The sequence below is a fragment of the Accipiter gentilis genome, chromosome 17, assembly GCF_929443795.1.
Source record: "Accipiter gentilis chromosome 17, bAccGen1.1, whole genome shotgun sequence".
NCBI classification, from domain to species: Eukaryota; Metazoa; Chordata; class Aves; order Accipitriformes; family Accipitridae; genus Astur; species Astur gentilis.
This window is the reverse complement of record NC_064896.1, coordinates 1276478-1290067: the sequence shown is the minus strand read 5'-3', so window position 1 is coordinate 1290067 and position 13590 is coordinate 1276478. Positions and strand designations below refer to the sequence as shown.

Here is a 13590-nt window from a genome sequence, read left to right as displayed (position 1 = left end):
GCCTGCGAGCTCAGCCCCGTTCCGCTCCAGACTGACGTTCGTCTCACCCTCTTCCCATTAAAACACTTTCAGAACGGCCGCTGTCTAGCAGGAAGCCAAGAGGACAGACCACGACCAACCCCCTCCCCAGCTTGGGACCAGTGTCTCCGGCTCCTGTGGGAAGCAATGCTGGCAGAGGAAGACAAAGCCGTGGGCAGCAGAGGGGCTGCGGGCGGCTGCGGCCGAGCAACAACCCCAGGCTGTGGCTTTGGCCGAAAGGGCTTTGCTTGGCCTTTGGAGGAGGGACGTGAGTAGCCACCAACAGAACAAGAAACGAGCTGAGAGATCACAGACCCTTTTAAGCAGGGTTATTCATTACAAAAAAAAATTAACTGTGCTACCCCACCGGCACTGGCCAGGGGAGCAGCAGAGCTGCGAGTCCCTGGGTGAGAAGTCCGGGGTGAGATGCGGAGGTGGCTGGCAGTCCGATCAAAGGGGCAGCTCCATTCCGGCCCTGCCATGGGCTGGGCTGCGGGCAGCGCCAGGGCCTCACTTGTGCTTGGCACGACGGAACTCCTTCCTGCCCTTGTCACGGCCCCCGAAGTAGCGGACCCTGTGGATGGCCTGCAGCTGCCGCTCGATGGTGGCCCTGATGTCCACCTCGTCCGGGATGTGGACGTAGCGGACGTTCCTGCCGGTCACAAAGAGCTCATCCAGGTGGGACACCGTGCCCTGCCTGTCCGTGAAGGTCACCTCGGCCAACCGCACGTTCATGAAGGCGTCCACGTTGGTGACGCGCCCCGTGGCCGTGCTCTCGTCGCGGAGGTCCACGGTGGTGACGTGGCCGTGCAGGCCCTGCAGCAGGATGACCAGGCTGTTCTCGGCGATGGTGCGCTCCTTGACGGAGTGGCTGACGTCCATCGCGCGGCTGCGGCGGGGAAGAGGGAGACGCCGTGCTGCTGCGCCCCAGCCGGGCGCCTGCCTCCAGAGAAACCCACCCCCCTCACCTTGCACGCTCGTACACGTACGTACCACCCCTTGCACGCTCACCCGCACGCCGCCCCTCTCCCAAGTGACTCACATTCTCTGTGTGCCCACCCCCCCCAGCCCAGCACGCTGCGGTCCTCGCCGCCTGCTCCCCTTGCACACTCGCTTGCACGCCGCCCCTCTCCCAGCAGTCACTCCCGTCCTCCACGTGCCGCCCCTTGCACGCACAGACAAACGCTCCTCCCGCCCTTGCGCACTCCCCCCACCCCCCGCCGCCCCCTCGCTCTCCGCACGTGCGCTGCCCGCCTCCTCCCCTTGCACACTCGCCCGCGCCGCTCCTCCCCTTTGCACGCGCACCCCGCCCCGGCTCGGGCGTGCGCCGGGGCCGCCCCTCCCCTTGCACACTCACTCGCTCACCCGCCCGCGCTCGCTCGCCCGCCCGCCCCGGCGGCAGGAAGGGGCGGCCCCGCCTGCGCACTGCGCCCCGCCGCCCGCCCCGGCCCGCCCCCGCCGTTAAACGCCGCTCAGAGCCCGTCCATCAGCGCCAGCAGGTCCTCGCCCTTCCCGGAGCTCGCCGGGCGCGGATCCGCCACCTCCAGCTCCCCCAGGATGCGGGAGAGCTCCGCCCGCCGCCCCGGCTCCTGCGGGGAGAGACACCGCGTCTCAGCGCGCCTGCCCGCCTACGCGGGCCTTCGCTGGGGTCTGCTGGGCGGACTGGGATCTGCCCTACCGCCTGCTAACGCGGGCCTTTGCTGGGGTCTGCTGGGCGGACTGGGACGTGCCCCAGCGCCTGCTAACGCAGGCCTTTGCTGGGGTGTACTGGGCAGACTGGGACGTGCCCCAGCACCTGCTAACACGGGCCTTCGCTGGGGTCTACTGGGCGGACTGGGACGTGCCCCAGCACCTGCTAACACGGGCCTTCGCTGGGGTCTACTGGGCGGACTCGGATCTGCCCTACCACCTGCTAACACGGGCCTTCGCTGGGGTCTGCTGGACGGACTGGGATGTGCCCCAGCACCTGCTCATGCGGGCCTTCGCTGGGGTGTACTGGGCAGACTGGGACGTGCCCCAGCACCTGCTGACACCCGCGAGCCTCTTTAAAACAGGCTGCAGGCATTAGGCTGTAACTGCCAGCAGGCAAATGATCCAGTAACAATTCTCCATCCTATGCAGCTAAAAACTTGCTCTACTGTTTGTCAGGTTTCAAGTTCTCCTATTAAGTAGTCCCCAAATCCACAGGCTTGGCAGAAAATACTGCCACTACTTATGAGCTTAACTGACATAGGGAAAAAAAAAAGATTTTTAAAGTTACTACTCTGGGTGAAACTTGGTTCTTAGCAAGGCAGAATGATGAGAATCAAAGGTCTGAAACACACTGTACATACCTGTGTGGCTTCTATGTTGATAACCTTGTAAGATAACTCCTCTGGTCTAGTCAATGCAGCGTGTCTTGATAAAAAACATGAAAAGAGTGCTTAATCTCATGAAGACATACAAGTAAATTATAAAAATCAGATTCCATGAGGCTCCTGCAGGCACAAAGTTTGGACAACGTTGCTATTCCTACTAGGCAAATTAAGGCATTGACCTCAGTTTGGAGACTTTTCCCTGTCTTGGATTTTTTATGCTAAGTGTAGAACAGCAGGAATATCTCTCTAGTTAAGATTAAAGGCAGGTAAAATCATTCTGCAGAAATCACATAACAAAAAGTCTTGTTACCCTTGTACTCCCTGCCAGGAGGGGGCTACAGTGTTCAAGCCTCTCAGGCTCATCACCTCCATCAGTTATATTCTTGCCTCTGAAATACATAGATGCATTTGGGGGAGAGGAGAGCTAAAAGGGCTGAACGGATGTCTCTGTTCCATGGGACAGAACTAAGCACAGATTGTCACCTGCTGCTGACCGCCACTGTCACGTGGAGGGAATGCAAGGCTGTGCATCACGGGAGACACCAGTAAGGGAAATGGCTGTTCTTGCTGACAGCTGTAATAAAAAGGTCAAGCCAGGGAAACTGCTCCTCTTTTGTTCCTGCGGGGACCACAATAACAAAATGCTAAAAACCCTGCTATTCTGTCCCTAAAGCTGTTAAGGGCCAACTTTTGTCTCCAGGGCTGTCCACATGGCACTACAGCACAAACCCCAACCAAGAAGGACTTGAGCATACTCTTCCTCCTCGTCGGTTGTGAACAAATTCAGTCGAAATCCTGTCTCACTGCCCCCGGGTTCCTTGATCTCCAGACCTCCCAGCAGCCTGGCCAAAAAGTTCAGTTCTTCTTTAGCAAGAGGATTAGGGACTATATTCTCCTGCAGAAAACAGCAATGGGTTCATTGGTCAGGTTAAGAGGGAGATGAGGACTGCAATAATTTTTGTGTTTTCTGATTTTACATAAATGTTCTTCAGAGTGATATAAATACATTTCTTTGTTGTTAATGGTACAGATTGTGCAGATAACTAGTAATTATCAGCTATATATTTAAAATGGTTACTTGAATTTATAGACCCAGGACAAGATAATTTTCCAGCTAAATTGAACAGCTGAGAAATCTGTAAAACCAGCTTTCTGTTTTCTGGAGAGATTAAAATAGGAAGCAAGTACACCATTGCATAAGCCTGCATATAAGATTCTTTAGGAAAACGTGCCCTTCCCCTAGCTCAAAAGGGACTGTGGAGGGTTGGATGGGGCTCCAAGAAGGCAACAGAACAGGTTCCCCTGAAGTTATCCCATAACTGCTGACTAAAAAGATGGTTATTGTTTCCCTGAGAAAGGAAATGAACAAAGAGGAAGATAGTGCAACTGTATAGTAAATGTTTTGAAGATGACAGATGTAGGTGTTTCATTTGGTGACCCCATCTATTAAGAGACAAGGGAAGCAGAATGTAAAATCTGGTGGATGTGGTAAAACTGCTCAAAGGAAATGCTCCCACCACGTGTGACCAGCTGCAGGACTCACTGACACAGACTAGCTAGCCAGTTAACCAGTGACAGGAACAGAACAACACTGACCTTTGCACGGGATGCCAAGTTTTTGGATGAATCTGACATGTGTGTCTCTACTGGCCGACTAACACTGTACCTAGAGGGAAAAACACATGAGGAAGAGCAACCTGTTACTTGTATGAGATACAGGAACTGGAGGAAGCAGCACAGAATCTACGATTTTAGGATATTTTTCTGAAGACTCTAAATAACTGAAATGAGAAGTTACAGTTCAGTTTTATGGAGTATCAAGCCACTAAAATGTGTGAGCGACAAAGCTGTAAGAACACTGCTCTCTCTTACTCTTTGAATGGAAAAATTACATTAAGACAAACATGGAGAAAAGAAAGGATTTCTCGAATACAGTTAAAATTAAATTACATTTCATATAATATGCAGTACCAGATGAGAACACTTTTTACTCAGCTCTACTGCAGACATAAATGCAACTTTTGCTCTTTTCCACATCTCTTTATACACATCTGTCCACATGCGTTCTGTTTCAGGACATCACTTTGTAAAAAAGTCAAGCTGTTGATGGTGAAGGCAAAAATACACAAGGCTGAAGATGTGCTTCTGAACAAATCCATAACCATCACCATTTACTTAATGTTTCTATGTAGGACAAAAATTACTTACATATTTGTTCCAAGTTTGAGGACTCTGTCTCCATAAAGATCAAAAGATCCTTCCCTTTGTGGAGTAACGTAATTTCCATCAGTGGTGAACTCAGTCCTTTTAACTTCATCTCCATTGTGATTAAATATCCTTAAAAGCAAGTTATTATTGAAACATGTTTAGTACTTTTATTACTGATTTTCAGTACTGACTTCCTCTTCTTACTGCACAAGAAAAAGGGGAATAAAACCCTATTCTGTATGTTGGTGAATGCCTATTTTATAGGATAGATTACTAATAGCTAATTTACTGGAACAGAGAATGCCAGACACATCTTAGTATTTGATTGCTGGGTGACTTAGTCCCAGATCCTGCCCTTTAAATAGTACTTACTGGAGGTTCAGCAATCCATGAACGACAGTCTAAGCTCAATTCCTATCAGACCTCTGGGACTGACTTCCTCTGTGAGCAGCCCTACATGCAAGGCACTACAAACAGTATAAGCAGCAGTTCAGAACTCACCTGATGAGTCCTGGAACTTCAGTACCCCAAGGAACGGGGCCTGATATTGGTAGCACAAAGCGACCATTAGAGTTTTGCACTTTATCCTTCAGAAAGATAGAGACCTGTAAAAGAATATTCCACCTTTGAGAAAATCAATTACGTATCTTCTGATCCGAATTCTTTGAAGTCTGACCTATAGCCTCCCTAGACTGGGATAGGTTTCCTAGAGATTTTGGTGTATGTGTAGAGACTATGATACAGGCCAAAGCCAGCAATGTACAATTATGGTCTACAGGATGGGCACGCTAATCTAAAATTAAAAAAATAATAATTATAAAAATATGCACTGTTAATGCACTTGAGTATGATCAATTTATTTAGAGAATATCAGGCCCCATGACTTCAAGCTCAGGTTCCAAGTTTCATATCAAGTTTCTTCTAAAAGAAAACACATGTTTATCAACTAGAAAATCTGTACTAGTAGAGATTCCTTTTTTCATATCATTTTAGATTTATTATTGTAGTAGATGTGCTCAATTTGTGAAATACGAGCACATCACGATTACTGAAAAGCATAAGTAACAAAACCAAACCTACAGTGTAATTATAACATACCTTCATATTCTAGCCACAAACTCCCTTTCATTCTTACTGACTAGTTGTATTGGGCTCTTACCCTTATGTGCATGTCCTGAAAAAAAATGAGGAGTGTTTGCCTGATGAGCTGAAATTCACCAGCAGAGAGACAGCTGTATGTCTGGAAAAGAGAAACCATCACGTAAGGCTTTGCAAGCATACCATGTCCAACCCAGGTAAAGGTGGAAACAAGTGTATCACAATACTGCTGGCCAAAAATGGTACATGTGGCAGGGGAAGCAGAAGTTATATAAGGGGGGGTGCTGCCGGTCATTATCAGTAACTATTATCTGTGACTAAGAGTCTGATTTAACTTCTGCTGAAGTCAGTGGAGACTTTGATCAGGCTGAATAAGCAATGTATTGATTTAAACTGAGCCAGTGGAAAAAATAACACTCGACTCATAGACATCTCCCTCTCCAGAAGCCCTTTAGAAACATTTAATGACTTCCTAGAACTGGGAGACTCATATTCTTTGTCCAAAGAATTACAGCAGTTACATGAGCAAAAGTTGCTAACTAGGATGCCAATTTGTTTCTCTCAGGTTAAAAAGAGGGGGAGGTTATTTGGATGGTTCTCTGAGGTTGAGAACATATCAACCTCCACACTTGATATGGCACTTACTGATGTAGTATTTAGTCTCTAAGATTAGCTTGGGGAAAAAAAAAAAAAAAATCTCAAACCACAGTGTGTCCCACCATTTTTCTAAGGATTCTTACTTCAATCAGCTGTCGGAAAGTTTCATCCACCTGGTTCAGAATGCCAGGGGAATCGCGTATGAAATCCTTGATTGCATCCAGGTGATTGAATGTGACCAGCAGAATGTCTTTGGGCCGAGGGCACAGCAGCACTTGGTATTTGAAGGCCATGGTCATAAGGTCATATAGCTGCAAAGCAACATGGGGAAATTTTGGTTCCATCACAGCAGAGAGTGCAACACTGCTTAGGTAACTTCACATTGATGTGGAAAGGGATTTAGATACTTAGGCTAGCACCTGCCTGTGGTAAGAAGAACCATTTTAGCTTTGTTTCCTAAGAAAATAAGACCTCTGCAATCACATCATCAGCCCTCCTGCTGGTCTCTCCAACTGCCTTTAAAACTACTGCAAATTTCAACAACACTGACACCCGTGTAGAGGTCTCAGTTCCTAGATTTTTTTTTTTAAATTGTCTGCTGGATATACTGTTTGCAGGCAAAAATTATAACACCTGTAACTGCAAAACAGTGAGTGTCAATACAGAAATATATATATTTATACACACCCACATATATATATTTTAATATATATAAATATCCAATAAAGAATGCTTACTGAACCTCTTAAAATCAAACATGTAGTTATTAAAGGAGAAATACATAGTTCTGAGGTATCTGATACTACCATGGATTTCCCCAAAGCTTCCTTGGCCAAGAACCATTTTTACAAAGCAAGCAAGCAAGCAGAAAGAGGTCTGTTACAAAATGCTTCAAAACTACAGTGACGTAAAGTCATGTACTAATTATCACAATCAGAAACTTGTGAACAGTAGCACAGAAGTACAGCATAGTCAGGACTGGGCAGGTGGTCTTTTTTACCTTGTCCATGCTTGCCTGGTTCAGTCTCATAATTGAAGCATGAGCTAGCCGGTCATACACAGTTCGCAGAGCTTTCTTGGAATAGAGTTCCTGTGGTTTAAACAGCTCTTCCATAAATTTTTTATTGAACATGGTTGTGATGATGTCATTCATAACTGCAAAGACAAAGAGTCTCTGTTTTTCGCTTCAGAAACAGCACATTCATCTGATTCCTTCCACACTGAGAACTTGGACACTGACAGCTGTGAGGATTGACATGAATGCCTACCTGTGAAAACTAGGTACATAGCCACAAAAGAAAAAAGGAGGAGGAACACCGCTTCTTAATGTCAACATTTTTCTCAGTCCCACGTTGGTCTAAGCGAGCAGCACGATTCCTGCTTGACTGTCCCCAGGGGCAGAAATGCTACTTGAGCTGTAGACATCAAACCCTGTTTTCCAGTGGGAATACAACTGGTTTTGTTGCCTTGTTTTTACAGCTATGGCTAGCACTTTTCACTTTTTAAATAATTTTGTTTATAGGCTACTCTGACATGTATTATCTATAAAAGCTACAGTTCTGCTTCCTAAAAAGACTGTTTTGCATCGCTCTAGATTTTTGCAAACTATAACGAGCTGACTGCCTGTTCTCTCTTTAGCTTTTGACACTATTAGTCTACTTTTCCTTCTGAACAGAAGCTCCTGAATGGTTCAAGGCTCCTTGAAGTATTTGTTTCAAACAGATTAACACTGACAAGTATTTAAGGGAGCGTTTGTAACACTGGGGTCTATGTCAGGCCATTCAGGGCTCTTACACAGCAACATCTGCAGATACTAGGGCAGTTCAAAAGCACAGAACTCTAAACTTCCTTACACATGCGTCATTTTTTTATGTGTAAATTTAGACATGGAATTGTTATGCAATTTACTCAAGAGCATGTAGAGGTCAGGAGTGCTGAGTGTAAGGGCTAGAGGTCAGGAGTGCTGAGTGTAAGGGCTATGTTCTAGTTATTGAGCTTTTAAGGCAAAGAAGATAGAAGACATTTTGCAGTGATTCAAGCAGATGCAGCATCTTAGCTTTTGTGCTGGCTCTGATACTTTTATTATATACCTGATACATTCTACAGAGTTATCATAAGCATTTATTTCTCTATCAAAAAAATGTTAAGTAAAAATTTCAGTTCACACAAGATTACTGTACAAGCATGAATCTTCCTAAGCAGATGACTGTTACTGAAGCTCATAATGCCAGCTGATTCTTATGGATTAGAAAAACCTCAGAAGAAGTAATAAAAATAAAAAAAATATTCTGAACATATACATAGTGGTAGTGACTAGCTATTTGAAATACAGCTATAATTATTCATTGGTGGGTTGGACACCTGGCTTTTCACAACTGTTGTACTGAAGCTACACAAACAACCAAAAGAGAGTTAATGTCCCAGTCAGTTCATCTTTTCGTAGATGATTAACTCTCTGGGGAACATGGCTAGGTACGCTGTAGGTGCTGAGAACCTCGACATGGATAGCTGTGTTCATGAGGGCAAGTGCTTTCTGATGCGAGTCTCTCTCCTTGCTTAAACCTGATGTGTACAGGTTTTCTCCTACACGGGTGTACGCCACCGGTGACACACACATTTCAGCACCCATTGCACTGTACCTAACAGGGCTCACTGCTTTCTGTTTTAAGTACCCATACAAGACAGACAGAGCTCAGCTCAGTTTCTGAGCAGCATGCATTACAAACACACCTAAGTACAAATGGGGGAAAAAAATCCCTCCTCGTCCTCCCTTCTTTTCAAATAAACTGTCCATAAAACAAGCCCTACTTGCAGTCTGAGGCAAAAATCGTCACTTTTTTTTCAGTGGGGAAAATCAAATATATTACTATCAGTACATATTTCATTTTGCAAGTAATCAATTATGACAAAAATAAGAACTTTTGCCTTATACTGCTATCAAGAAAAATATTTTTAAGTTGTTTGTGTATGTTGTCCGCGCAAAGGCTCCTCCTCCATCTTTGGAGAATCACTAATAATGACATCTGTCAGGAGACGGACAACGTCCCAGTACGCTGACTGTGGCTGGTAGATATTCACAGCGGAATCGGAAGATCTGTGTTAACCACACACCCAGCCTTACATAAAACATCTTCTGAAATTAAAACCTCTCGAATTGGCTATAAAAAAAACCGAGAAAGACATTAAAAAACCACGGTAAAGGGCAAATCTCACACGGTATGTTTGATAATGACACAGCAAAGAGATCTTAGAGCACAGGTAGTCCCTAGGGAGATATTTACACCATTCTAACAATGGAAAATAACAAAGAAAGGCGCGTTAGCTCAGGGAATATGGCACGCCAAGCAACATAGCATAAAAGCAATTTAGCAGAAAGGGTTTTCATCAACTGGGATGGGGAGAGGGAAACCAAGTATAGGCAATGCGATGGACAGAAGAGAAGCTGAGGATTTACGGTGGTTTTCGCCTACGTGTGCCATGTCACTGCTGACAGACACGTTCCAACATCTAGTGTGCTGTCACATAACATGGCGTGGATGCATGACATGAGACTGGAGTCTTTACACCTGGGTTATGCTCGTGCTTCTTAGAAGACATTCGAGGCAGCAGACGGAATGATATGAGTTCAAAACAGTCACACATTCTACTTGCAATAGGTTTACAGTTCTTAACAAGGTCAAAGGCAGGCGAAGCTGCCTCATCATGGCTTCATCAGCAATAGTCTTGGCTGGTTACTCTATGCAACCTCTCAGAGATCACACCAAGAGCAGTGCTCATGGGCAAACTTTTTTCTCTCACAAGAGAAGCTGATTGCTCAACATGGAATCTGCATCTGTGCCACTACCAACTAAATACGACAAAGTGGGCTTTCATAGAACTCATTTTGGATGTGATAAAAGAGGAATATGGAATCTTTTAGACTTCTGAGATATTGAATGCTGGAAAAAGCATTCTTGGAAACAGTATGTAATGGTAGCAAAAAAAAAGCTGGGGCAAACTCCAGGATATCAGTATTTACCTTCAGTAAATATTCCGAGCCTACAAACGATGCTTATTTTGAAAAACATGAATCATAATCCTGACCTCTCTTAAAAAGGGGTGCTCAGAAAGACACTGAAAGTTCTACTCATGTTCACCTAGCAAAAAAACTGAGATAGTTTAAGAGATTTATTTCCTCATCCAGCTCCTTACCACACCCCTTTGCTGGAGGCTACCATTTCAAGGCAGAGTCCAGAAGGAAACGCGCACACACACCTCAGCTCTGCTCCACTGCAAAACCTGATGTCTCAGGTCAAACTCACCTTCTGGGATAATTTCAGTCAAGATGAGCTTGGCTGAAGTGTGAGCACCTGCTCCTTTGTGATCGCTCTGCAAGGGTGGTGACCACTAGCAGAGATGGATAAGCAGCTAGGATGGAAATGCCTGAAATCTTTCCTGGAGTTCACCTGTCAAAACCCTAAGCAATGAATTAAAAAAAAACTTAGAAAAATGCAGTATACATAATATTCCTGCACTTAAGCAGAAAAATAACCTTCATAACGCTCACACAATTATATGCTTGCATTAATAGGATGCTAGAAAAATACAAATATAATTTTGGCCAGAAAGACTGCTACGATAAAAAGTTTTGATCTATTTATAGTCTTGGTTAAATTAGCAAGTTATTTTTGAAGCCATATAATTTTGAGATATTGTCTATTTTTTCTAAGATCTATAGTGAAAGTGCATTTTAATGAACAGGTGAGTGTTATTATTCATCTTTGACACTATGACTAGAAGGCTGCAGGAACAGGATACGCTGTGTTCACATACGATGAGCCTCATGTGTGCATGTAGTGGTGTTTGTCTACTGCATGCAGCTAGAAGATTACAGTACCTCGTTTCCTGTCCACATCTGTCCATTCATCTACACGAAGCATATAAAACAAAAACATCAGTTCAAGAAGTAAGAACAGGAGTTGGCAAGGAGAATGAAAGAAATAAACTAAAAAAAAATAAAAAAAATAAAATTCTAACTAATGGACTTTGGTTTTTCCCATCAGCATTCAGCGCTTAACAAGAATGAACTCTTCTGTTACTTGACATCTTTCACTTTCAATGAGCACACAAAAGATGAAATCTTGCCCTGCCCTTGGAAAAAATCTTGTTGCTTCAATGGAGATAAAATTTTACCCTTGATTGAATCTTAGCATGTTTTGCATTGAGCTTGGAAAGTTTTCAGCTGTTTTTTGCACTAAGAAGCAAACAATATTTGAGTGAACAGTTTTAAGCATTAACAAACACCTCAGTGTGGACAAAACCACATCTCAGTAAAATTAACACCTGATTTTTTGGAAGATAAAACACATATGTGGATAAACTAGTACAGATCTAATTCTCCCTGCTGAGATATTCCACCAAGTATGGCTAATTTAGTTTAAGCTCTAAGCTTCGACCTATATGAACAGTAGTAACGTTTTGTCCGCTCATTCTCTGAAGACACACATGAATAATTAAAAATCACACTGCTGTAGTGAAACCTTTGCTATGGTTTAGCACTTCTTCCTATTGGATAGGCAGGAGAAGGAAAAAAATGTAACAACCTCCTCAATACTGAGTTAACACTGAGTTGATTCTTTATTAGAAAATACTAAAGCTTCCTGAAGCACATTCCCCATCCCATGACAGGAAGCTGGAAGAATTTTTAAAAGCAAAGAAGTTTGAATCCATAGGTGGTAAACAAAGAGGTACTCAGCTGTAAGCTGGAATTTTTGTGCACACCTGTGAACGCACAGCGAGGGCTCTACTTTTACAAAAAAAATTTGGCAAAATGCTAGACTGATAGATTTTTATAAAAGCCGGGCAAGGGTTTCAGAAGCCATATTTATGTTATTTGAAGTTTTTCTTAATTGTGCGTGCTTCTTCTGCATAGGTTTTACAAAATTATTCCTGGAGACTGCTTCTGATTGCAAAGCAATCTGGTCTTCCTGAAACAGCTCAGGACCTGGACCGAGATGCCCAAATCCTGAGTCATTTTGATTCCAAAAGTATATTTCTGAAGCTCTAACCTCTGAAACAAGTGCAGAAACACTGAAATATATTTCAATTTCTACCTTAGCTGTATGCATTTCACAAACGAGCTTCAGCAATACCTCCGGGCAGTTATGACCACAGAAACTTCATGAGAGCCGATTTGCTCAACCGGCCTTACTTCAAATTCCAGAGAAGAGAAACACACACGATCAATTTACCGCGACAGCGCGGTTCTGCGGTGGCGAGGAAACCGCCTGCCCAAGACTCCTTTCGCCGACGGAGACGGTGATGCCCCGTTACTTTTCGAGCACCCTTCCAGTAACCGTACAGCCAGTATATTCCCATTTATTCCCCTATTACCTACCGGGAGCCGGCAGCCCTGAGCGAGGGGGCGCCCGCGGTGGGTCGGTTAACGGCCCATCCCCTCGCCCCGATATCGCCAGCCACTTCCCGGCGCTCTGCTCCGTACCGGGGGCGGCCCCCACGCCGCGGGACCGGCCTTCTCCGCGCTGCCCCGCACGGCACGGACAGGCCCCGGCGACCGGAGCGATCCCCGCGGTGTGTGTGTGGGGGGGCACCTCCCCCGGCGGCAGAACCGGCTCCGGGAGGGGCCCCGGCCGCCGCTCACCTTTGCGGGCCTTCTCCCCGGGGATGCTCTGGGCGCGGAGGCGCTGGTCCAGGATGTAGAGCATCTCCCCTCCCAGGTTGAGGAACAGCAGCGGCAGCGTCCGGGCCGACATGGCGACCGCCGACCCCCGTCGCCGCCGCCGTTGCCCGGCAACCAAGGGGCCAATCGGGAGACGCCGTCTTGGCCGGTCGGGGCACGCAAGCGCGAGCGCAAGCCCCGCCCCTGCGCGTGCGAGGCCCCTGTCAGGCGCCGGGCCCATTCCCCAACGGCGGCCTCGGGGAAAACAAACAAACAAACAAAGAACGGGTAAGGAAATGATTAAAATAACATCAAGGCAACAAAGAGGAGCTCGGTGCTGCCCGGAGCCCTGCAGGACAACCGCACGCGCCACGGTCAAGAGGAACCCGGGGAGGCGTTGTTGAAAGGCGCAGAAGGTCGGCCGACAGGCGCCACTGCCGTCGGGCTGGTAATTCTCCTTCAGTCACCATCAGTGGTGGTTTTGGCGTAACACACAAAACCACCGAGTTTGAGAATGACAGAGGGACGAGTGAGTGCCAGAGAAGCAATGTAAACGCGCAACTCCACTGGGAAATTAGACTTGATTGTCAGCACGATTTCCATAGCTGCAGAGCTCCCTATCAACCTGCGTTTTCCTGCGAGAAGGAATGGCAT

At 46.0% G+C, this 13590-nt stretch overlaps 2 protein-coding genes across 5 annotated transcripts; both read right to left on the bottom strand.

Annotated features, from left to right (window-relative positions):
• Nucleotides 1-318: 318 nt before the first annotated feature.
• On the bottom strand, nt 319-1080 carry LSM10 (LSM10, U7 small nuclear RNA associated). Its single transcript, XM_049820221.1, has one exon. It carries the CDS (start codon nt 898-900, stop codon nt 529-531), a length of 372 nt encoding a protein of 123 aa, XP_049676178.1. The 5' UTR covers nt 901-1080; the 3' UTR covers nt 319-528.
• Nucleotides 1081-1277: 197 nt separating this feature from the next.
• On the bottom strand, nt 1278-13114 carry OSCP1 (organic solute carrier partner 1). Of its 4 annotated transcripts, XM_049820061.1 has the most exons (11): nt 12919-13114; nt 11155-11184; nt 7279-7433; nt 6422-6589; nt 5743-5823; nt 5085-5188; nt 4584-4712; nt 3972-4041; nt 3131-3270; nt 2352-2415; nt 1278-1607 (listed from the first exon to the last, which is right to left on the bottom strand). In XM_049820061.1, exons 1-11 carry the CDS (start codon nt 13028-13030, stop codon nt 1491-1493), a joined length of 1170 nt encoding a protein of 389 aa, XP_049676018.1. In that variant the 5' UTR covers nt 13031-13114; the 3' UTR covers nt 1278-1490. The 4 variants fall into 4 exon arrangements, with proteins under 4 accessions (XP_049676018.1, XP_049676019.1, XP_049676021.1 ...); XM_049820062.1 differs by lacking the exon at nt 11155-11184 and having other exon boundaries at nt 12919-13111; XM_049820064.1 differs by lacking the exons at nt 11155-11184; nt 12919-13114 and adding an exon at nt 10580-10749.
• Between the last annotated feature and the right edge of the window lie 476 nt (nt 13115-13590).

Coding starts and splice junctions, on each gene's coding strand:
- LSM10 (XM_049820221.1), bottom strand. CDS start 900: ATGGACGTCAGCCACTCCGTCAAGGAGCGCACCATCGCCGAGAACAGC.
- OSCP1 (XM_049820061.1), bottom strand. CDS start 13,030: ATGTCGGCCCGGACGCTGCCGCTGCTGTTCCTCAACCTGGGAGGGGAG. Junction 7,434..11,154: donor AGATGTGGACAGGAAACGAG/GTACTGTAATCT, acceptor TTGTCTTTGCAG/TTATGAATGACATCATCACA. Junction 4,713..5,084: donor GAAGTTCCAGGACTCATCAG/GTGAGTTCTGAA, acceptor CTTGCTTTTAAG/GATATTTAATCACAATGGAG.